Source organism: Centroberyx affinis, unplaced genomic scaffold (genome assembly GCF_046629955.1).
Source record: "Centroberyx affinis isolate AG114_WGS23_722 - 3 ecotype Tasmania unplaced genomic scaffold, CSIRO-AGI_Caff_v1 ptg001409l_1, whole genome shotgun sequence".
Lineage (NCBI taxonomy): Eukaryota > Metazoa > Chordata > Actinopteri > Beryciformes > Berycidae > Centroberyx > Centroberyx affinis.
The window spans coordinates 37,538-61,872 of record NW_027279889.1 but is presented as its reverse complement, the minus strand read 5'-3'; the positions used below and the strand labels follow the sequence as shown (position 1 = coordinate 61,872).

General features: G+C 43.4%; 3 protein-coding genes across 6 annotated transcripts; 1 reads left to right on the top strand and 2 right to left on the bottom strand.

The window, feature by feature from the left end:
• Positions 1 to 857: 857 nt before the first annotated feature.
• Positions 858 to 4,921, bottom strand: LOC139649892 (uncharacterized). The gene is made up of 4 exons (XM_071526407.1): positions 3,852 to 4,921; positions 3,214 to 3,414; positions 2,251 to 2,458; positions 858 to 1,342 (listed from the first exon to the last, which is right to left on the bottom strand). Exons 1-4 carry the CDS (start codon positions 4,507 to 4,509, stop codon positions 1,105 to 1,107), a joined length of 1,305 nt encoding a protein of 434 aa, XP_071382508.1. The 5' UTR covers positions 4,510 to 4,921; the 3' UTR covers positions 858 to 1,104.
• Positions 4,922 to 9,469: 4,548 nt separating this feature from the next.
• cinp (cyclin dependent kinase 2 interacting protein) lies at positions 9,470 to 17,428 on the top strand. Of its 4 annotated transcripts, none has more exons than XM_071526404.1 (6): positions 9,470 to 9,590; positions 11,377 to 11,554; positions 12,827 to 12,947; positions 13,040 to 13,169; positions 13,496 to 13,720; positions 16,169 to 17,428. In XM_071526404.1, exons 1-5 carry the CDS (start codon positions 9,584 to 9,586, stop codon positions 13,696 to 13,698), a joined length of 639 nt encoding a protein of 212 aa, XP_071382505.1. In that variant the 5' UTR covers positions 9,470 to 9,583; the 3' UTR covers positions 13,699 to 13,720; positions 16,169 to 17,428. The 4 variants fall into 4 exon arrangements, with proteins under 4 accessions (XP_071382505.1, XP_071382507.1, XP_071382504.1 ...); XM_071526406.1 differs by lacking the exon at positions 16,169 to 17,428 and adding an exon at positions 14,944 to 15,047; XM_071526403.1 differs by lacking the exon at positions 16,169 to 17,428 and adding an exon at positions 14,944 to 15,006 and having other exon boundaries at positions 13,496 to 13,735.
• Positions 13,824 to 23,814, bottom strand: znf839 (zinc finger protein 839). Its single transcript, XM_071526391.1, has 10 exons — positions 22,811 to 23,814; positions 20,763 to 21,839; positions 20,059 to 20,190; positions 19,532 to 19,645; positions 19,322 to 19,414; positions 18,768 to 18,914; positions 18,256 to 18,363; positions 17,438 to 17,525; positions 15,630 to 15,792; positions 13,824 to 15,507 (listed from the first exon to the last, which is right to left on the bottom strand). Exons 1-10 carry the CDS (start codon positions 23,600 to 23,602, stop codon positions 14,949 to 14,951), a joined length of 3,273 nt encoding a protein of 1,090 aa, XP_071382492.1. The 5' UTR covers positions 23,603 to 23,814; the 3' UTR covers positions 13,824 to 14,948.
• Between the last annotated feature and the right edge of the window lie 521 nt (positions 23,815 to 24,335).

The window sequence follows — 24,335 nt, the reverse complement described above, 5'->3', positions numbered from 1 at the left end:
TGCGACACCAAATGAGTGTAGTGTTGCATCTGAAACCTTCACACTTCAGGCAGATGTGTTTCTTTTGTCAGTTAATGTCTACCGGCAAAAGTTGTGAGGGGAAGCTAATGTTAGCTAGTTAAAAGTCCCATATGTAAAACAGGATTCCCCTTGCCTCTGTGATGATAAAGGACTTGGATGGTCTATCTAAACATGCTGAAAGTATCAAAACACGGTCGCCAACTAAATCTACACACTCTTAGAAACATTAGAAAAGTGAGCCTCTAAACGAGCGGTTGTCATTGTTTATTACCAGAGAGTTTTCCCTACCTGTAGCTGCCAGGCTGCGGCGTCTCACGTTTCACTCTTGAAACGGTTAGCCAATCGGAACAGAGGGTCTTTAATATTAATGAGCCTTAAAGACACAGCAACAGAAACAGCCTGTTCTTGGCAAGGCTCAGAGAGAAAAAAAGGATTGAGAGTGTTTCTGGTACATGACACCACACAAACGGCTTTGCATGGACTTCAAGACATATAATAAAACACTGGAAAGTGTAGAATATGGGATCTTTCAACGATAGATTAAAACTGGCTCCTATACTCCTTGTCTGCCCACTTTCTTTCTCTTATCTTCCCCTTATCTTATTTTCTTTATTATTTGAGTTTCTCCTCTCATTCATTCTACACTGACTATCATAACTTAATTCAGTGCTGAATCAGTTCATCAGTCTTAGCTGACCAAGATATTATCAGTTTTGATATTATCAATTTGTATTCAGTTTTTTCCCATGTTGCAAGGGCTAATTTATTGAAAAATACAGACATTCTTGCATCACATCAATCTATACAAATATGTGAAAGCCACGCACACTTAAGGTCTCATTTTAAATTTATTTGCAGGAAAACAAAAAGTTATTTACAGATAAAGTTTGTCTACATTCCCCTGGTCAGCTGTCTAGTGTGATACTGACAGACTACACATTCATGTAAATTAATTTAAATTATAAAATGTGAAAGTGATGCATTAAATACAGATTTTTTACCCTCATTTGCTCATTCTTAACTGAACCAAAATTACCCTTGCATTGATTTTATAGTGACATTAAATGGGAGGGGTGGGCGAGATTAAACACAGTGACAGGTGAGCGGGTCTCGGTGCTGTCTGCAGGTGATGACTCGGACTCTGTGATTGGTCAGGCTCTGCAGCTGAGCGATTAGGTGCAGTAAGTGTGGGCCGGGCCGGTAGGTGACCCGGTCCGGATCATCCCGGTCAGGTCGGTGGTATGAGTCCAGAATCTCCAGAGTCTCCAGGTGCTGCAGCTGCTGAAGACGCAGGAAGTCGCTGTCTGGCACGTGGTGATGCCTGCAACAAAACAGTCACAACCGTGGTCGGGTTTAAACCTGCTGAAGTGACGCAAAATGCAATGCACATTCACTGTTTGCTGTACTTTTCTGTCCAAACAATGTTTAGGATTGGTAAGACAGCAGTGATGACATCACATAAATACATAGAATACATAAATACATATTAAATATGTATTTAGTCATGAATACAGTGCTTTCAGAAAGTGTTCAACCTGCTTGACATTCATTTTGTGGTGTTGCAGCCTTAATTCAGAATGGATTCAATTAGATGTTTTTTGTCACTGATGTACAGATAATCCATAATATCAAAGTAGATTTCTTATTTTCTTTAAAAAAAAAATACAATTAGGAATGAAAGGTTATGTGGGACTCACCCAGGATGCCCCATTTCTCCTCTATTGTTTGCCCTTTATCTTGAGCCTCTTGCCCAATAATCTGAAAACATCTTGCATCCCATTACTTTTAGTAACACTTCACACCGAATATTTCTTTATGCTGACGATATTTTACTATATGTTGGTCATGCAGCCTCTTCAGATATATGGTGGCCTTTCATTACCAAAATTTAAACTTTTTTACTGGGCATTTGCCTAAGTCCACTCTCAAAATGGTCCGACCCTTACGCTGCTGTCTCTTGGAGACCAGTTGGAAGAAAATTTTGCTTTACCACACGTCATTTTGACATCTTGTGGGTATTTCTCACCCACATAGCTTGTATTTCTTCTTTTTCCTTCTCTTTCAGTGTTTTAGTAAACTAAAGTTAAAAATCCATGAGGTGGCAGTCTTCTGCAATGAATTGACCTGATTTGCTATGGGGAGAGAGACAGATCCCCAAGCAGCAAAGATGTTAAAGGTCGTGAGGCAGATTCAAACTTGTGGTATGAGGAGCACACTGTGTCGACTCACCGCATCTTGAGCGTCCGGAGCCGGGGGAAGAGTTGAGGAACGAGGCCGACGAGGCCGGTGGAGCCCCAGGGCTCCAGGTGAAGGTGCTGCAGGTCGGGAAGCTTCGTCCCGACCGTCTGCAGGTCTTCAGCCGTCAAGTCGACACACAGCGTCAGGCTGCGGAGCGAAGCAGGCAGGAAGTCTGCGTACACGCCCAGAGGATGACCGCCTGCCACACAAAACACACTGATGAAACCAGGTGGACACAGACAGCTACACACAAAACTAAACCTTGGGCATTATGGTTTACGCTCACAGGATGTTCAAACTGAGCTGGGTAAAAAAGTACTCAGCTCCCTCTACATGGAACGCACTGCAGAATAATTTAAAACTGATTTACTTTGGTGAATTCTCTTCTATGAAGGGTGTAGAAAGTAACTCTATTGGAAATTGTTTATACAGTTTAAATTATGTACTTTATTGATTCTATTAATCTTGATTGTATTCATTTGTGCTACATGTAAGTGTTTTGTTTTTATGTTTAATCCCAACGAGACATACCTGGTTAAATAAAAGGTGGGACTTTCAAGAGTTGTTCTAGTTCTAGTTTGTGTCCCAACTGGTGATTGTGATAAAAGCTCAGTGAGAAAGGGCTGTGTGATGTGAATGACGTGGAATCTATCTATGCAAAAATGATTGTTCGGACAAATTCCATACCTCACTATATTTAAGGAAAACTTATTTTGTGTTTGTCAGTGGTAAAATGAACAGGAATTAATGTTAATGTTAAATGTGACCAGTGGCAGCAGTATTGTTACCTTCCCTGTCTTCTTTCAGGTAGGATAAGATGAAACTTTAATAGATGTGTAGATAGAATAAGATAAAACTAATAGATATGTAGATAGAGTAAGATAGAATAAGATAAAACTTACAAATGTGTAGATAAAATAAGATGAAACGTTAATAGATATTTAGACACGTCACCATGCACGCTGAGGCAGGTCAGCTGCTGCAGGCCGGTCAGCCATGTTTGGAGGTGGCATGTTGGACCGGGGACAGAGTACAGGTGATAGATGGACAGGCTGCGGAGGCGGGACAAAGGCCGCAGGACTTCCTGTGACACCACAGTGTCGTAGTTCAGCAGCTCCAGACTGGATAAGACCAGATCAGCCGGCCGGCCACAGGCTGCAGCAGAGAAGGAGACTTTCTGTTTTAGTCTTACTAGATTAAATGAATCTTACAAGATAGAGTAAAAGTCTGAATAACTGTTGCAAAGTAATGACAATGTGATAGCGTTATGATGTGGTAAGAAAACTGTGCAGCTCCAATCCACTGGCATTAATCCAACTTTATCCGTCTACAGTAAACAGAACACAGTAGACAGAACACAGGCCAGGCCATTTCTTAAAGAGACAGTAACCATTACTGCAATAACTAGATGAACAACAGATTGAGTCTAAGGTTTCAAGTTTCAGAGGATGTTGGTTTCACGGCTCTCATATATAAAACCCCAACTTCATCTGAAAGATTCTAAAAGAATCAATAATAATACTTTATTGTGGTGTGTGTGTGTGTGTGTGTGTGTGTGTGTGTGTGTGTGTGTGCGTGCGCAGTGTGCTGACCTGCAGTGGGGTTAAAGAAGTCATCCGTCAGTGTTTTATAGGTGATCATCTCCCAGGACAGGTGCTGCAGGTTCGGCAGGCCGTTGAGCAAGGCATGAAAATCCCTGAGAGGAACGCGCTGACTTCCATCATGGTGGAACAGCAGCGAGGTCAGACGCGTCATGTTGGACACGGCGTTGATGAAGTCGGTGGCGGGACAGGCCAGTCTGACGTTACAGACGCTGAGCTGGGTGAGCTGCAGACTCAGAGGAATCAGAAACCCTGAAACCTTCAGCGGGCTGACGGACGATCTGACGGCCAGACACCGCAGCTCGGAGAAGAGCTTCAGCTCGTCGGCGCTGACCTCGGACCAGTTCTCCAAGGCGATGCTGCCGACGGCGGGAAGCCACGTGCCGAGCTGCTTCAGGTTCTTCCTCCTGCCGTTCCGCACCACCACGCTGCCGATGTTCCTTTGGGCCAAGCTGCTCCAAAACTGCCGGTTGTAGGCAGAGAACTTACTGAGAACCACAGAGAAACCTTTCCACAGGCAGCAGGATTTGTCCAGGATTTCTCTGAAATACCTGCAGGTCGCCCGGACACTCAGTTTGTCCTGAACTGACAGGAAGCTGAACACCTGAACCCAAACTTCTTCAGGAAGCTGCAGTTCTCCCAGAGTCATGGTGTTCACTTTGTTAACTAATGTGTCACAGATGCTGATTCTTCAGTTAACTAATGTTCCATAGATCCTGATTCTTCAGTTAACTAATGTTTCATAGATCCTGATTCTTCAGTTAACTAATGTTTCATAGATCCTGATTCTTCAGTTAACTAATGTTCCATAGATCCTGATTCTTCAGTTAACTAATGTTTCATAGATCCTGATTCTTCAGTTAACTAATGTTTCATAGATCCTGATTCTTCAGTTAACTAATGTTTCATAGATGCTGATTCTTCTGTTAACTAATGTTTCATAGATGCTGATTCTTCTCTGATTCTTCTATTACCTGTTTGATTCTTCTGAGTCTTTTTACCAAAGCAAGACAGACTGAATCTAAATCTGAAAGTAAATTTGACTCTCACCCGTCATTTCTCCTTCTTCCTCTTCCTTCTGGTCCTGTCTGTGTTGCCTGAGGAACTTTAGTTCCCTCAGTACGGTCTGCCAGGCGGCTGTGGCCAGGCGGCGGTTCGTCTCTTTCAACTGCAAGTGATAATCAAACTGCACCACATGGTAATGCTGTTAGCTGGCTAGTACCTAACCTAGGAGCTAAAGTTTTGGAGAGGTGCCTATAATTATCATGATTTCTTCTTAAAACTAGTCACTGTTGTATCCCTAACTATACATGAATACACTTTAGTGATATTCTGTCAGTAATAATAGTTGCAGGATATTCTCATAACTTTCTTTAGAATACTTTTTAGAGGTCTGTTGTCCTGAGGCTCAATGTGTCATTCTGCTTCTGTCGTTTACAGAGGTGGGGACTCGAGTCACATGACAGTTTTAATTGCTTGAGACTTGACTTGATGCATGAAGAGAAGACTTGACTTGACTTGGGTTCTGGTGACTTGGGACTTGACTCTGGCTTGTACTTTGATGACTTGAAAAGGTTGATTTGAGATCTTGTGTTTGTGTAAATGAGATTTGTTCCAGCAGACGACTGAATTTAAATTATGTTTTCTGAATTTGTAACCTAACCTTAACCAAGTTGTTTTAGTTGCCTAAACTTTTAGCTGAAAATGTTGTGTCAAAATTGTGTTATTGTGACAGAATCCAGTTTGTGGTGGAGGAACGTAATCTGAAGCATAATTTGTGTCCACAGCACGTAATCTATGTTTCAGACTTTGTGCTCATTTTGCGAACTTTTATGAAATCACATTGCTTTGCACCTGCTGCCTTTGAGGAATTAATTGTGAAATGCAGTCCGGCAGGAAGTATTGCCTCAAGTGTTTTAACATTTTATCACTGAAGTCAAGTGTGTTCTCATCACTATAGCTAGAGACATAACAATGACCATTTTTAAGAAGAAATCATGTTAAATATGGTCTACTTCTCCAAACTAACTAGCTAAGAGCTAACTGCTTATCAAGTTACATGAGGTTTGTAAAACACTTTCACTAACAAAGCAAGGCTGTGAAATCATGAGAAGTTACAAAGCTTTGGAGAAGTTTTGAATTTCTTTTAGATTTCATAAACAGAGTCTATACTGCCGAAAGAGGCGAGCTGATGATTGACAGCCGTGCCGCCTGATAGTCTGCGCTGAGGGAGCAAAACTCTCTCAGGCGTTACGTCACTGACCAGAGAGTCTGCAGGCGGAGTGAGAGGTCTCACTCCTGCTTTTTTCTGGTGTTCAACAGGATTCATTGGAAGATGGAAATACACAGGAGTGGAACCTCTCGCTTCACCTACAACCTCTCACTAAATAAACCATTAACACGGTGATGACGTCAGTAAATTATATTATTATCATAAATTAGCGGCTAACTACAGATATTCATTATGATTATAATTTTAGACTGACACTGTTCTGGAAAAGGTTTCTGTGTGTAATAAAAACTGATGCTGATACAGACTGAGATGTTTAGTTCAGCTGGGGAACAAGGGTCAATAAAGTTTATTATAATACAGTTTAGTATAATAAAATCCAGTATATTAAAACTATACAGTATACAGAGCCTCAGTGTTAATGTGAGCAGGATAGACAGAAGTTAATGCAAATTCATGTAATCATATATACATGTAGCCTAATCATATAAATAAATGTGATAATATAGCTGCAAGCGACGATTGAGGGGTCCAAGCACAATTTGATAAGACAGACAGATAGACAAAACATTACAGAAGGTATAAAGACACACAAAAACTGACGTGTTGTGAAGATCGAACATGCAGTCTAACACCAGCTTTTGTGTTGGCCCGTGATTTCTGTGAAGTTCATAATTTCATTGCAACCACATTGTTGAAGTTATTCACAATGGCCAGACTTTCTATTAGAACACATACCGCTTGTTCTTGACAACTAATGACTTCAGAAAGGACAAGCCTGGATTTGAACCCACAATTTTCCACACGAGAGGCTGACACTTTACCTATTGAGCTAAACTCCTGTTACAGGGTTGCTGAGGAGAAAATAACTAAAGGGAGAAGTATTGTGATACTGCAGCCTATGATTGACAGCGCTAATCACTTTATAAAACATTGTAATACTCTCCATTAACAAATAAAACAATATTAAATCACACGGCCCAGAAAGCCGCTGCTGCCCTGCTCTCTATGGGTTGAAAGGTCTGGCCACGCCCCAATCAGTGATGCCAATCAGGTATTTTGCCATTGACAGATGATGTCAAACACCTGCTTTGAGTTTTCTACACTCTGTGATTTAGTGTTGATTTACTTTCATGAAACTTCAAAATGGTCACAGTTCATAAGGAACTTGAACTCACAACCTTGTGATCGAAAGACCTGAGTTTTACCTTTCTGCCAACTTCCACTTTGCTGTGTGCCACAGTGGGGAAAACTGAGTAGTGGGTGAAATTTGCAACCCACCTGCCAATTTTTGGTGTTTCTAGGTCTTATGGTTTTTGCTGCACAAACACTTTTAGCAGAGAAAAATAATAATAAAAAGAAATTTTCTCAGGGTCACAATAGACAACCTTCGACTTAATATGACCTCAATAAGCACTTGAAAACATACCACATGCATGAACTGCTACATCGTTGGCAGGTAGGACTTGGTCACCTGGGGACCTGGACCTTTGTATCCCCAGAGAAGGCGACTTAGTGACTGCGCCACTGGGGAGACATGGTTTCCACACACCTTCTCACAAGTTGAGGCAATGACATCACATGTGCAAAACTGGGGTATTTTTGTCTATTTAAACTTAAAACGCTTACAACAGTCAAACTGTTAGTGATAAAATTCTGAAAAAAAATCACACATCATTCTGCTGGTTTCGGGTGTATTGTCAAATATTGACAATATTGATCTGATCAAACATTTGGCGAAATAGAAAATTATGTGCATACAGTACTAATTACAGTAAGATATTGAATATCACTGCGGACTCACAGTCTGACCGATCTGAACACCCTTTGAAAAACTTGATATCTACCATCTAGAGAATGTCTGTATCAATTTTGGTAGCATATGAATGAAGACTTGTGGAGATGTTAATTGATTTTGCATATTTTGAAAAATATAGAGTGACAGACTTCTGAATTGACCATAGGTTGCAGTGAGGCAAACTTTTGTCACAATTCAGTGGATGTGCTGAAAGAAATTCAGCTCTATGGAACGTACGGGTGATTTATTTAGATGTTTTGAATTTTGAAATGTGAAATGTCTAGAAATTTAGATTTGTTGTAATAAGCCACGGCCACTTTAATCAATCATTACCAAATTTTATGCATCGACTGAGTCATGAACCTAGATCGTGCGAACCGAATTCATACGAATCCATGTAGCCGATTACGAGATATAAACTTTTTGCATTTATAGCGCCCACTAGTGGTAGAGTTGAAAATGCTTTTGGGGGGGGTGTTCACGCAACACTTCTCAACATGTGTTTAACATTTTGGCTTAATTCGATGAATGGGTAATGAGTTATGGGCAATTTAGTGTTATGGCGTGTTTTGTTAAAAGTTTATTGGTCGATAAAAGCCAAACCATTTGACCTATCAATAACCTTTATGCAACTTTGAAAGAGGACCGTCCCAAGATTGTCCACACCAAGTTTCATGTGAAATGGATGAATGGCCTAGGAGGAGTTGCAAAAAAAGTGTTTCTTAAATAATTCAAAATAGCCGACAATGCAATAAGGTGGACATCGAAAGTGATATATGGGTTGGACTCGGCACATTCCAAATAATCTAGGAACACAAGAAGTTTCAGTCTACGACACACGGTTCAGAAGTTATTTACTTACACTTTCTGAGCTACAGATACTTTTAGCGGAGAACAAGAAAGAAAGACAGAAAGAAAGAAAGAAAGAAAGAACAATCCCAGCAAATACAATAGAGCTAAATATTAGTAACAGATATGAATGAAGTGATGAAACGATTTTAAATCTTTTCATATAAAGTCCTTCAAAGGAAACCTTTCCGATGAATGTGAGGAATGTTGGCATATGAATTTTAATAATAGGCTAATGAAAAACACGGCTGTATAATTTGAGTCATTTCTAATAATAATAAACTTTATTTGTAAAACCTTTCATGTGGTTTGCAGCTCAAAGTGCTGAATATAAAGTGAACATTAAAATAAATAAAAACAGATAAACAACCATCTCAAACTATTTTAACTCATTCAGTCATTTCAATAATATAATTCAACATTCAATAGTGTGTAAATTATAAATAATAAATAGGTTCCTGGGAACATTACGTGAGTATTGATAATGTATATACAATTCAAACTCTCAGTATATTTCTAGAATATAATGAAGGATTTTTTTTTTAAAGATTAAATGAATAGAATATAAAATAGATACTGAATAGATACTGCACATGTGCAGTATCGGTTTTATATTCTATTCATTTCACTCCGAACCAGCAGAGGGCGATGTGAACATATTTACCATTAAACTCAAAGAAGAAGAAGAAGAAGAATAAGAAGAAGAAGAAAGCGGAAGTCGCTCTCAGTTTAATGTGGAGCTGCTCTGACCTCAGCACTTTGTTTATCTGCTGTTTTAAAGGAGCGAACTGAGACGGCAGTAAATAATCAAGACGTCATCTTTTGTTTTACAGCAGACGGGCTGCAATGGAAGGTAAGAATGCAGTACATATAAATAAATATAAATATCTACTTTACTTTATCTGCTGCTAATCAGCTGCTTTTCTCAAATCATTCATTCAATCATTATCATTCAATAACTTGACAGTTTGACTGTCTGTAGTAGCAGTAGTAGTAGTAGTAGTAGTAGTAGCAAAAGTAGTAGTGGCAGTAGTAGTAGTAGTAGTAGTAGTAGTAGTAGCAGTGGTGGTAGTAGTAGTAGTAGTAGTAGTATTTATTCTCTCATCGTAGTTTGAGTTTGTTCTCAGTAACAGAACTTGGTATCAATCTCATTAAGTCACTCAGTAAAGTTTAAAAAACTTCAGACCGATCTCTCAGTAGGGTTACAGTTAGGTTTAGGTTAAGTTGGTTTAGGTTAGGGTTAGGTTTAGGTTAAGTAGGTTTAGGTTAGGGTTAGGTTTAGGTTAAGTAGGTTTAGGTTAGGGTTAGGTTTAGGTTAAGTTGGTTTAGGTTAGGGTTAGGTTTAGGTTAAGTTGGTTTAGGTTAGGGTTAGGTTTAGGTTAAGTTGGTTTAGGTTAGGTTTAGGTTTAGGTTAAGTTGGTTTAGGTTAGGGTTAGGTTATGTGATTGTTTGTACCAGACTTCATGCCGATTGGACCAACCTGCAGTAGGGTTAGTTTTTTAACGGTTTTTCAAAAAATAAAATATGAGAGAAACTTTTGACAGGTGAGCTTTATGGTTCTATCTGTTGGCAGATTGTTCAGCATGTGGACAAAGTGTGAAGTCTATCTGTCTGTTACATCTCATTATAGACCACCAGGGTACATGCATACTGTCTTTAGATTTAAATAAAAAAGATAGAAATAGAGAAAGCAATATATGGCCCAGTATTTGGACCAAATACAGGGGGAAAAAAAGAACAATAATAATAATAAGAGGTATTCCAGCAGTTAGAATAGAGAGCTGGGCGATATATCGGTATTGATATTGTGATATGAGACTAGATACCGTCTAGGATTTTGGTTATCATAATATTGTCAAATAACTTAAATGTTTCTTTTCCTGGTCTTAAAGGCTGTGTTATTGTAAAGTAATACAACTTTCTTAACTCATCAGTCTGTTCTGGCTGAATTAAATTAACAATGATTGACTTGCTACCTGCTCATCATATCCATATTAATATTACTGATTACTAATGATCATTACTAATTTAAAAAAAATAAATCATGTGCAAATATCTTATGGAAGCACGAATACTAATCCCCAAAATACGGTCACATTATCCATATGGAGGTATTCGATCTAAGGTATTGTGATATTTGATTTTTGTCAATATTGCCCAGCCCGAGGTTCCAATAGTATGTAGAGAACTAGGGCTGCAACTAACGATTATTTTCATTGTCGATTAATCTGTGGATTATTTTCTTGATTAATCGATTAGTTGTTTCCCAAAGCCCAAGATGACGTCCTCAAATGTCTTGTTTTGTCCACAACCCAAAGATATTCAGTGTACTGTCATAGAGGAGGAAAGAAACCAGAAAATATTCACATTTAACAAGCTGGAAGCAGAGAATTTTGACTTATTTTTTCTTAAAAAATTACTCAAACCGATTAATCGATTATCAAAATAGTTGGCGATTAATTTAATAGTTGACAACTAATCGATTAATCGTTGCAGCTCTATAGAGAACCCTAATAATTATAATACCTGTACTTGCAGAGTGTTTTAACAGTCGGCTCACCCTGCTGGCTCCATGACAGCACAGAAGACCTGAAGTGTGTCACACAGTATGTAAATATTGACCGCACGTCCCCCTCCAGCCCAGTCAGGTGACGGCGTTGTGACCCCAGGAAACAGGAAGTGCTCTGCTGTCACAGGAAGTGCCAGGAAGATCAAAGACAACGCGGCCGACTGGCACAACCTGATCCTCAGGTGGGAGAAGCTGAACGACGAAGGCTTCAGCGCCGCCGGCAGGATCGTCAACCTGAGACTGAAAGAGTAAGACGCCAAGTTTGATCTGCTGAAGCAAACTGACGCAGGTCTGGAGAAATTCAAGCAGAGCGGTTGGTTAGAAAGGGGCGGAGCCTCTGTGGGCTGTCCAATCAGATTGCTCTGGGGGCGGAGCCTGGCGCTGCTGCTCACCTGTGTGTTTCCTACAGAACTTTTTTTTTTTTTTTACTTTATTAACAACATAGTAATATACAGTACAATACAAATGACAGTACAGGGAGTATTTGAGAAAAAAAATAGACTATTCACAAAAACACAAGCAGAAATAAAATTGTACAATGTGAAAAAAATACATAATACAGAAATTAAGAGTAAATAAATAAATAAATACACCTTAGAAAAGTGAATAAGCAATATCGCAAACCAACTTAAATCATCTGGTTATGTTGTCCACAATGCTTCTCAAGAGATGAGATGTCTTTAAAGCTTTTTTGTTTTTAGATACTTTACAAACAGAATCATAGAATATCTGGAATTCAACATAAAACAATTTTTTTTTTGGAAGAAACTGAAGAAATCTGGCCCAGAACGTTTTCCACTCAGTATTTTCAGCTTCAGTCCCTTTGGCCTTTAGAGCAACTTCCTGTTCCACTATCACTGACTACTGAAACTAGACATTTCTCTCTCCCATAATGCATCACAGGCTGTCGGCCGGGTTTGATACATCAAACGTAAACAGCCGTTCCATCCTGTGTTGGAGCTCAGAAGCTGTGAAGGCTTCATCCACTCAGTCGAAGTCGAAGTTTTCATCTGTTTTTCTGGTTAGAGCAGCTGAACTGAAACAGGAAACTTGTTCCTACTGGACAGGAAGCGAGGCGCCGTGTGTTTTCAAACTCTGAGCCAATCAAACGGCTCCTCTGGATCCACAAGGTCCTCAAGATCCTACATTTTCTGACAGGAATTTCTCCAGACCTCTGTCAGTCTGAGACAGAGTGAGATTACTCCATGTTCAACCTGAACCTGGTTATTCTGCTCAGAAGGGGAGACCTGACACCTGAAACTGAGTTTAAACTAAGGGGAATATTGCTTTAACTGATGTTTTCTAGTAACACTGGATAATGGATAAATCTTGGATATGATGTTGAACTACGGCAGATAATCATGTGTTTGATGCTGAAGTGTATACCGTCTGTGTCTGTCTGTCTGTGTGTGTTTTGTGTGTAGGGTGGCTGCCTCAGTTTTTGGGTTCCTTGGGGATCAATAAAGTTTTCATCAGTACAGTGCAGCGCAGTCCGAATGTCTCATCACTCTTGTCCTCAGCTCCCAGACGGAGCAGCAGGTGGTGGATGAAGCTCCGCCTCCTGAACCGCAGCGAGCTTCGGGCCGGAGCAGAGAGCTGGAGGAGGAGTGCTGCAAGCTGCTGGCTGTTGTGGACAAGATGGTGAAGTTTTACTTTCTGCAGCTCTTCGCCCACAGGAATAAGCATAATAATAAATGTTCTCCATGTTGAAAAGTCTCTCTCCCTCCCTCCAGAATGCAGTGGTTTGTAAGATGGAGCGTCTGCTGGAGTCACAGAGAGGAATCGCACATCTGGAAGAGTTTCAGTTTGGAGCCGAAGGCCGGAAGATTCCACTGTTCCACAGCTGGACCACAGCTCAGTTTGGTGAGTCTGGGCCAGTTAGTCCTACTGATGGGCTAGATATTTTAATTATGCTCATTAGGTCATTCATTGGCTAATTAATGCATTAATTAGCAAATATTTCTGTCAACATACTTCACATAACACAGCTAGTATTAATACGAATTAAAGAGTTACAGCAGTTTTTCCAAGTAGTTTGCAAATATATCAGCAAAATCGAATGAGATCATACAGACAGACAGACAGAGGAAGACAGACAGGCGTCACCATGACAACATAACATCCTGTATACATGCACCATGTTGGACGTCCATCTGCAACTCCGGTTTAAAGGTTCCTCCTCTCTGCAGTGGAAGCGTCCAGCCGCCTGTTCGATTCATACAGCCAGGAGCTGAGGCTGAAGCGGGCCGTCCTGCAGGAAGTGGCCCACACCGTGACCTCTGACCTCTGCATGGTCTACCTGTCCTGCTGGCTGCAGCAGCCCTTCCTCCTCCCCCAGGCCCGGCTGACGCTGGAGGCGCTGCTGCTGGAGACCGGACACCGGCCGCTTTAACGAGGAAGATGAAAATGTGACTGTGAGGCTGCAAACGGTTACATATAATATTTTTTGATAGATATTTGTTATATAAATATGTGTGTTCTGAGACATGAAGAAATCCACTGACTCACAGCACAATGTTGAGTTTCTCATCATTTTATTGGAGGAACATGTTGAACTGGACTGACCAGCTTATGAAATGGTTGTACTGCATTCAGCAATCAGAACAATCACATGAAAATGAATAAAAGTACTACTTCCTCCAAATTAATTTTTTTGATGTCCCATCCTTGCATAAATTTCCCAAGGTAGTACAAACCTAAGCTTACATCTGGAAAATGTTACGCTGGGAATTTTTATAAAAAGTAATAAAATAGTGCAACTTTTTTTTTTAACTTTGTTTCCATATTTATCTACATATAAACATATCACAACCAACTAAGCACTTTTTCTCTCTTAAATGAAGGGCTATTCCTATCAAATATGAAAACATTGAAAAAGAACAAGTTTACAAATTTACAAAGAATACTGGAGAGACCTTAAAACCACCAGAGGATGGACAGCATGAAGGATCGTTACTTCCTGTTACTGAACACTAAACACCAAGAGCAGATGAGCGGACACTGATGTCACGACTCTAGTGGCCACTCCTCCTTTTCCTAAGCTCTATTAAATGAACAGATGGTTGAACCAAGAGCAGAACTGAGTTTTGCGACTGTATTTTTTAGTTTACTTCTCATCCTTCCAGCCCGCTGTGACTCTGTCCCGTCTGTAAAATGAACCACTTCCCTTCGCCAACATGCTGCAGTTTGAGCGATACTGAGTTCAGGGTTTTTAGAGAACAGACTAGCGAGTTTAGGGTTTTTGGTGAAGAAACTAGAGAGTTTTTGGAGAAGGCTATAGGAGCTGAAACGTGTTCTTTCCAACAGAATTTCAGTATCCTTGACTTGCTGTTTAGGTTGGTCTCCAGATAGAGGAAGGAAGGACATTGCAACAAATACTATAAGTCGCCTCCAAACTCAAAAAACATCCTCAATACAGACTGAGGCTAGAGTCGCACCAGAACAGAATCATCTAACTCCATCTGATATTTACTGAGAAACATCAGTGAGCAGATTTCTTGCCCGAGTGGAAGCCCAGCCTTAGTCTCCATTAAAAAACACTTCAGTCTACAGCGAGATTTAATCAGTCCATTATCTATGTATATATAAATTATATATTATATTATATATATATACATATACATATGTGTGTGTCCAGGCGGATCACTGCGGCGCTCGGCCCTCTGAAGCCTCGATGCCCAGCAGGGCGTGGACAGCTTCCAGGGGAACGCCCTCCGGGGTTCGGATGTGCATGGTGGTCCCGTCCGGCCCGTTGACGATCACGATCCGGTCTGACCCCGGCTCGGCCAGCTGCATGGTCAGACCTTCAGTCTGGATGTAAATCTCCTGGCCCTCCTGCAGGCCTTTGGCTTCACAGGTCACCACAGCTCCAGTCACAGCCGGGGCAGCTTCACTCTGCTGGGGCGGAGAGGAGGCGGATGTGTGGGCGGAGCCAGAGGGAGGAGCCTGCCGTCTCTCTGCCGCCGGCTCCGGACTCGAACCCAAAGCCTTCTCCAGCTCCTTCATCTGGGCTGCGATGTCACTGGTGCTCAGGACCTGATCCTCTATGGAGCCTGCCTGCCCCGTCTGCAGGGACACTTCCTGGGCAGCAGAGTCTGCAGCTTCCCCCTCGCTGCCTGGAGCTTCCTGGGTCACTTCCATGGCTGTCACAGTGGGCGGGGACAGGGCGGACGACGGCTTGGTGGAGGCGGGGCTACAGGAGCTATGAGAACAGAAATACAGAATGACTAAAAAGTCTCTTCTCCCACTGCAGTCAAGCTCACAAGGATTAGTTGGTTACTCTGGACAGGGGGAGGGGTTAGCTTGGACAGGGGGAGGAGTTACCTGGAGGAAGAGACGGTGGTGGAGAGTCTGGATCCCGCTGAGACCAGAGGAGAAACAGAGACGGAGCAGGACTTCAGGGTCGAGGTCACCGGGGTTGCAGGGGTCACAGAGGTCACCGGGGTTGCAGGGGTCGCAGAGGTCACAGGGGTTGCAGAGGTCCCGACTTTTTAAGAAAGAAAAGAAAAAAAGAAAAGAAAAAAAAACCAAGTAGTTTTACATGGTGAAGATCTAGGTTCTAGATTCTATGCTGGTTATGTTTCCCTCAGTTGGATCACTCCAATGTTGATATCACTCTGCAGCAGAGAGATTTTACGATTCACTAGCATTCCCAGTGGAGGGATCTAGCCTGGTGCAGCTCAGTGTTAGCCCTTCCATACAAGTATTTATTGGAGTATTGCTTACTGTGTGTACCTTTGGCTACTTGCTTCTATTCTAGTGTCAGTTTGTTAGCAGCTATCTGTGTAGCTACTGCGTCATGCTTCTGCTATGATAACTAGCTGAGCTAAGGTTTGCTTTCTTTCTCTCCTTTTTCCTTCTAGGAATCCCAGTTGAGAGTTCCTGCTTAAATTGTAGTTTCACCATGCATTACTATAACTTGGTGGCTTGGCTGCTACTCAACAACAGCTGTGCAGCAGGCCACTGCCATAACCTGGTGGCCTGGTGGGTGTATAAGTTGCTGGTTACATATATATACACTGAACAAAAATATAAACGCAACACTTTTGTTTTTGCTCCCATTTTTCATGAGTTGAAATAAAAGATCTAAGACTCTTTCTATGCTCACAAAAGGCTTATTTCTCTCAAATTTTGTTCACAAATTTGTTTCAATCCGTGTTAGTGAGCACTTCTCCTCTTCAAGATAATCCATCCACCTGACAGGTGTGGCATATCAAGATGCTGATTAAACAGCATGATTATTGCACAGGTGAGCCTTGGGCTGCTCACAGTAAAAGGCCACTCTAAAATGTGCAGTTTTATCACACAACACATTGTCCGGGTGGCCGGTCTCAGACGATCTCGCAGGTGAAGAAGCCGGATGTGGAGGTCCTGGGCTGGCGTGGTTACACGTGGTCTGCGGTTGTGAGGCCGGTCGGATGTGCTGCCAAATTCTCGGAAACGACATTGGAGACGGCTTACGGTAGTGAAATGAATATTCAATTCACAGGCAACAGCTCTGGTGGACATTCCTGCAGTCAGCATGACAATTGCACGCTCCCTCAAAACTTGCGACATCCCTGGCACTGTGGTCAGAGCCAGGCCTCAGGAGGAGTGATAGCTACTCTGCAGGGGCCCAGAGCTTCATCTACTAATGCAGCTTATATCATTGGAGATTTTGTTGAGCAGCAGGAGAAACATTGGCCTCTAAGGAATATGCAATGTATGTAGGAATATGTATTGTACATATAATCTTCTTCCCCTTCTTCTCTTAATAAAAACAAAAAACACAAAAAAACGGATTCTATAAATGCTACTCATTCCTACTGAAGGCTTAGCTGATAAAGTGATATACCGTTGGTTTGACTACTGTTGACAAAATGCACTTATTGTAAGTCGCTTAGGACAAAAGCGCCTGCTAAATCACGCAATGCAATGTAATGTAATATGCAGAACAGTGTAGTACTGCCCTACTACTGCAGTAGGATTGATTTAATGTTGCAGTAATAAGTAGCACTGTGTAGTATTGACGTACTACTGCAGTAGTAAGTAGTACAGTGTCGTATCAACGTACTACTACAGTAGTAAGTAGTACAGTGTAGCAGTATTGATGTACTACTGCAGTAATAAGTAGTACAGTGTAGTACTCCTACCTTTCTTGGGCGTCTCTATGCCGTTCTGATGGACAGGAACGCTGTTCTCCATCTTAAATCTCTTCGATGGCGGCAGCATCTTGGAATTCTAGAAAGGGCGAGTTTCTGTGTTTGATTTCAATGGATCAATAACTGAATCGTTCCAATGAAAAATCAAGTCTGCTTTAAGTTTTATCCTCTAATTATATATATTTAGATCTTTAAGGCCCTGTGAAATGTTTAACTTTTTTCTGAAATTCCTTTCTGTTCCTGCACCCAGACTAAAGCTGACCAGGCTTTAGACTGTTCCTGTATCAGACTAAACACTAAAGCTGACCAGGCTTTAGACTGTTCCTGTATCAGACTAAACACTAAAGCTGACCAGGCTTTAGACTGTTCCTGTATCAGACTAAAGACTAAAGCTGACCAGGCTTTAGACTGTTCCTGTATCAGACTAAACACTAAAGCTGACCAGGCTTTAGACTGTTCCTGTATCAGACTAAACACTAAAGCTGACCAGGCTTTAGACTGTTCCTGCACCCATGACCAGGCTTAGCTGACCAGACTTTTGGTTTTGGATCAACTTGCCTGTGGAACTCAGAGTCAGTTTCGTTGGCTTTAACTCCTTTTATCCTTGTTGCCTTGCCTGTTATTTATTCCTTTTGTTTGATCTGTATTAAAGGCTTTTTACTGTTTTACACCTTGTTCTTTCTGTTTCATTGGTCTGCCAGTGTGTTGGCTGTTCAAAAACATTGTAAAGGGCTTCATATGACTGAATTGATTAGCTGACTGAACTGATCAGCATATTGATCAGCTGGTGATATTAGAACCATCTTTACCTCCATGTATCGAACGTTCTTGCTGGTCAGAGCGGCAGAGCTGTGAGACGCTCCAGGAAGAACTTTCAGCTTGTTCACTTCATCGAAGATTCCCAGAGACCTGGCAACCTGAAAACACAGTACTACTGAGTACTGCAGTACTACACAGTACTACTGAGTACTACTGAGTACTATTACATAGTACTACTACACGGTACTAGTAATGCTGAGTAATGCTGCACAGTACTACTGCAGTACTACTACACAGTGCTACTGCAAAGTACTACTGCACATGCACAGTACTACTACATACCTGGAACAGAATAGAATAGAACAGAATAGAATAGATCAGAACAGAATAGAACAGAGCAGAACAGAATAGATCAGAAAAGAACAGAACATAATAGACATAATAGAACAAAATAGAACAGAATAGATCAGAACAGAATAGATCAAAATAGAACAGAACAGAATAGAACAGAACAGAATAGATCAAAATAGAATAGAACAGAACAGAATAGAACAGCCCTCACCTCGATGTTGCGGACCTCCAGCGCAGTGTTGATGCCCTGCGGGTTGCAGATGTATTCCTGCGCCGTCTTCCTCACCTGTGCCTGCAGGGACTCGAACTCTCGGTACATGTCTGGAAAATGGCTCTTCGCCGGCCCGCCCTTCTCCACCTGAACAACCAGCATCCATATAAAAAACACTAAAACTCTCCACTGAAATCAGCAGCATTTTGACCAGAGGACACCAAAAAAGTTGTCAAGTTACTTGTACAGCAGCTGTGACACACTGTCCGGGCGCACATGACAACACATTTCACTGCAGATCAACAAGTTACTGAATATTTCTTTTGAAAATAATTTCTCCCCTCCCTGTCCTTCTCCAAAAGCTCACCACTCCAGCTGCAGCAATTACCGTTACCATTAACTCAGTGTTCCCCTCTCCTGGGTGTGTGTGAGAGTGAGAGAGAGTGAGAGTGAGAGAGAGTGAGAGTGAGAGAGAGACACAGACAGAGAGACAGACAGATAGACGTGAGAGAGAGTGTGTGTGTGTGTGTGTGTGTGTGTGTGTGTGTGTGTACCTTAGCCAGCAGCAGCTCCCAGAGAGAGAGAGCTTTGGCCAGACGAGGAAGCACAATGTCCATCAGCTCCTCATCATCACACTGCTGCAGCAGCTGCAGACAGGAAACAGTCAGTCGTCATGGTGACACACACACACACACACACACACACACACACACACACACACACACACACACTCCTTTCATCGAGCCAATGAAGCGTCAGTTTACCTCCTGCAGTCTCTCTCTCCTCCTCTCTGCCTGTTGTTCTGCTGAAGCTGCAGCTCCACCGAGCTTCGGCGGTCGGCCTCGACGCCCCCGCCTGCTGGCCACGCCCACCGCCACCTGAGGTCAGCAACAACAACAACAACAACAACAACAACAACAACACCCTGTCAGATTACAGCAGTAATACAGACTCTACCTGAGATTATGGGGGAATTATGGGCATTTTAGTGCCATTTTAGTTTTAGTTTATATACACAGTGATTCTGGCAGACAACCGAGAGCCACCTCCATGTTTAAATAATCTAGTTTAGTCCATATTTATGTTTAAATAATCCAGGTTAATAATCTAGTTTAATCCATATCTCCATGTTTAAATAATCCAGGTTAATAATCTAGTTTAATCCATATCTCCATGTTTAAATAATCTAGTTTAATCCATATCTCCATGTTTAAATAATTTAGACTAATAATCTAGGTTAATAATCCAGTTTAATAATCTAGATTAATAATCCATATTAATCCATACTCACCCTGGCCGGCGGCCCCACCGCTCGCCCCCTGCCTCTCCCCCTCCCCCTCCCCCTCCCTCGGCCTCGGGGCCGGCCGGGGCCCCTGGGCTGGAGGCTCCTGAGCCCCACTGCTGCTGCCGGTCCAGCCTCCACCTGGGGAAACCAGGCGGTAAAACAGTCAGTAAAAGAGTCAGCAAACCAGTCAACTAGCCTAACCAGTCACTTAACCAGTCAACTAACCAATCATTAAATGGGACTGAGGCCCCTGAGCTGCTGGTCCAGCCTCCACCTGGGGAAACCAGTCAGCTAACAGTCAGTAAACAAGTCAGTCAGAATTCCCATGCTTCACTCACACAGCAATCATTCAGAACAAACCCATTTCAGGGGTCAGAGGTCAAGGTTAAGGTCAGCGGTCAGGGTTAAGGTCAGGGGTCAGAGGTCAGGAATTTTCCTTGTTAAGTCTCTTCTGAATTAGTGTAGAGTAAGGGTTTCTGGCACAACAACACAAGAGAAAAAAGTCTAAAGAGGTCAAAACTCCAGCAACACTTGGCGTTTCGGCTTGTGGCCTTCATCAGGGTCAAGGATGACCCTGATGAAGGCCACAAGCCGAAACGCGTTGGTGTAACAATAAAGTTGTTCTATATACTACAAGTGTTGCTGGAGTTTTGACCTCTTCTGAATTAGTGAACAGACTGTAAAATGAAAGCTGGTTTGTAGCATCTTACTCTCTGTGGAGCTGCAGCTGCAGGTTTGTCGTGTTTCTCCTCCTCCTGCTTCAGCTGCGGCGCTGCGCCTCCTGCGCCTCCTGCGCCTCCTGCGCCTCCTGCGCCTCCTGCGCCCGTCTCCTGCGGGACGTCCCGCTCCCTCTGGGTGGAGCCGGGGGAGTCGGGCTCCCCGTGCGTCGGGTTCAGTTTGTAGTGTCTGTTCAGGCCGCCGTGGCCGATGTACGCCTTATCGCAGCTCTGACAGCGGAACGCTCTGGACTTGTGGCTGTAGGTGACGGTGGAGGAGGAGGGGGCGGAGCCATCCTTACGCCCCTCCCCCTCCTCCTCCTCCACGCTCATCTCGGAGTAGTCGTCGGAGTCGGACTGGTGGCTCTCGGCCAGATCCTCGTTCTTGATGAACTTGTAGTCCTTGGCTTTGTACTTGGGGGGTCGTGACACGCGGCCCGACCTCGTCTGAACTTTCACCACCTTCTTTTCTCTCATTTTGGCTTTCTTCTCCTTTTCTTTCTCTCTGTCTCTCGCTGCCGGCGGGGCCGGCCCGGCAGTTCTGGTGACGACGGGTGTGTTCGGTACCCGCGGTGCCGCGATAACGGCAGGAGGCTTAACGGGACATTTAACGGAGACGGTCGTCGTGCCGTTAGCCGGGGTCTTAATGAGCGGAACGGTAACAGTTTTACCGGCAGAGGGGGGCGGGGTCTTAATGACGGCGGGAGTCTGGATGCGGGCGGGGGGGTTGGCGGGTTTCTGGACCAAACCGGTACCGGCGTTGGCTGCGGTCGGCTGGCCCGTTAGCTTGTGGACCAATGGGAGCAGGGATCCCACCACGGGGGCGGGGCTCTGCAGCAGCAGCTGGATGGGCGGGTCCCCGGGATTCTGCTGCAGAAAGAACTGCTGGCCCTGCTGTCCTACCATTGGCTGAATGTGAATAATCTGGGGGCTGCTCATGCTGCCATTGGCTGAGACCTTGACCTGTGGCTGAGTGACAGTCAGACTCTTATGCTGAGGAATAGTGATGGCGGCTCCAGCCTTCACTTCCTGTTTGGGAGGAACCTGGAGCTGGATCCTGATTGGCTCTGACTGAAATAACCAGAAACAGCATTAAAGGATCAAACCTGCGGCACAAGGTTCACAGTGAGACACAGACCTGCTGTAAAAATATCTACTTTTCAGTCAGATGGGAGAAGATTACATCTATTTAATATTATTATTATTATTTAACTAAGGAAATGAAACTGAAATGAAACTGCTGGTTCCACGAGACTTGACTGTCGTCTTGTTTTGTTTTCTTCATCGTCAAACAAGTGAGGAAAAATCTTCTCTTCTTTTGCAGAATAACAATAATTAGTTTGTTGATTTCAGAAGTATTTCCAAATCAGTCTTAACTGTTTCTACCTGTCTGGACAAAATCCTGGTAGCAAGACATGTTTGGACTGTTACCTGGTTCATATTATGACACAGCAAAGTAAAATAGTATCTCATTTACATTAACCTACCTCCAGTGTGTCACTGTATTTATTACATGACTTGGTTCATGCCTTTCACTCGTTGGGAAACTATGAGGCAGTGAAGTGGTTTTTTTTTCTGACCAACTATGGAAAGTTTGAATCAATTCAGTGTGTTTGGTTTTCCTCTGAATGAGCAGCATGGAGTTTCTACCTGCGCTGTTCCAGACACTGTCTTAGTGTTACGATTTACCAAACACCGTGTGAACCGGGTTAACCCCGACTCTAACTCTGTTCACCAAACACTGCTGCATCACTGCGAGGACGAACTCTGGTTCACATCAGGTTGATCCCAAAATCCATTTCTGAGCAGCTCAGTTGCTTTAGAAGCCAAAACGTTTTAGAATAGAAAATCACCACCACTCCAATAGTTGGGGGCCAAAACTGTAGTTCAAAAGCGCAGTCTAACGTGCCAGTATCTGTCTGGGGACTGTATAGATCAACCAACAGTACAGTGTCTCCATATACCAGAGAACAGAGTACTTACACCCTCAGTCCCATGACAGAACCTCCATACCAAACTCTTTACCACACTGTCTGTCTCACCTTCTTTGGGATGACCCGGACCGCGGTGCCGGACTGCATGGCGACCTGCTTTGCCACGTTCTTCAGCTGCTGGGAGGCGTTATTCTGGGCTTTGGGCCCGGCTGCCGGCTCGACGGGCCCGCTGTTAAGGGCGAACAGTCCGCTGGGATCCACGGTGGTCAGGACGGGCTGGACGACCTGGACCGGCTGGTCCGGCCGGGCCGCGGGACTCTGCTGCTGGGCCTTGGTGACCTGGTCGATGACCTGCTGCAGCTGGCTGGGGGCCAGCGCCGTGTTGGGGACCAGCTGGGCGGCGGGGAGGGTTTTCACCACCTGGTTCTGCTGGAACAGCTGGGCCGCCTCGGTGTCGGAGACCTGGACGATCTGCTGCTTGGTGAGCTGCTCCAGCAGAACCTGCTGCTCCTCCGCCGTCAGACCCGAGCCCTCCACCAAGCTGCCGTCCGGCTGCACGTAGATGATGGTGGTGTTGACCAGGTCGGTGCTGCTCACCAGCTCCGGACTGATGCTGGTGTACTCGGTGCCGATCAGGATGCTCTGCTCCTCCGCGTCCGGCAGCCGGCAGTCCGCCTCTACTTTGACCGAGCAGGGCTGCAGGAAGTCCGGCAGCGTAGCGACGGACGCTGCCGTTAGCTTGTCCGCTGTCTGGCTGTGCTGGGCCGGGGGACGGGGAGCCGGACTCCCCGCTGCCCCGGAGGAAGCGACACTTCCTGCTGCATCAGAAACACTGTGGATCTGCGGCTCGGCTGCTGTTATTGTTCTGGACGAACTGCTGTCATCCTCGTTGTCCGCCATTTTGGCTGTGAGGCTAACTGCTAGCTTAGCACAGACTGGAGCCAGTCGATGGATCAGATAAGATACACGCCGATCAATATTACCAAACAAATATTTCCCTATAAAAGTTATATGTGGTGATGAATAAAATGCACCACTGTGATGAGGGAAAACATCAACTAGTGCGGTAAAAACACCAAAAGGTAACGGTTCGTGATATGAGTTTTAACTAGCCTAGCATTTCCTTCAGCAGGACCGGGAGCGGCGATTTCCTGGACTGGATCCGCGGCGGACTGGACAGGATCTGGACCAGATCTGGATCAGGATCGGGATCGGACAGATTAGCGTGTTTTGGACATTACAGGTGTCACGTGATAACAGATTAATATCAGATACTGTCCTGAAAAGAAATCCTCCAAATAAACTTTTATTTTTTTACTTTGGAAATGAATCGAGGTTAATGAGAAGAAATCACGATCTGATATGAAAAAAAATAAAAAAAAAATAAAATAAAATGAAACGGTTTAATAACTAACAGGTGGAAATGAAAAGATGATTTTATTACACGGGTGTATGTCATGTCAAGTGTGTGCGTGTGTGTGTGTGTGTGTGTGTGTGTGTGTGGTGGTGGTGGTGGGGGGTCTCCGGTTTTTGCCCACAACCAGCAGTCACAGCATTTCCGCTTCCTGTCATTCATTTATACTCTGGCCACAGAAGGAGATTATTAATAAAAAATAATAATGTCAATGTGGAT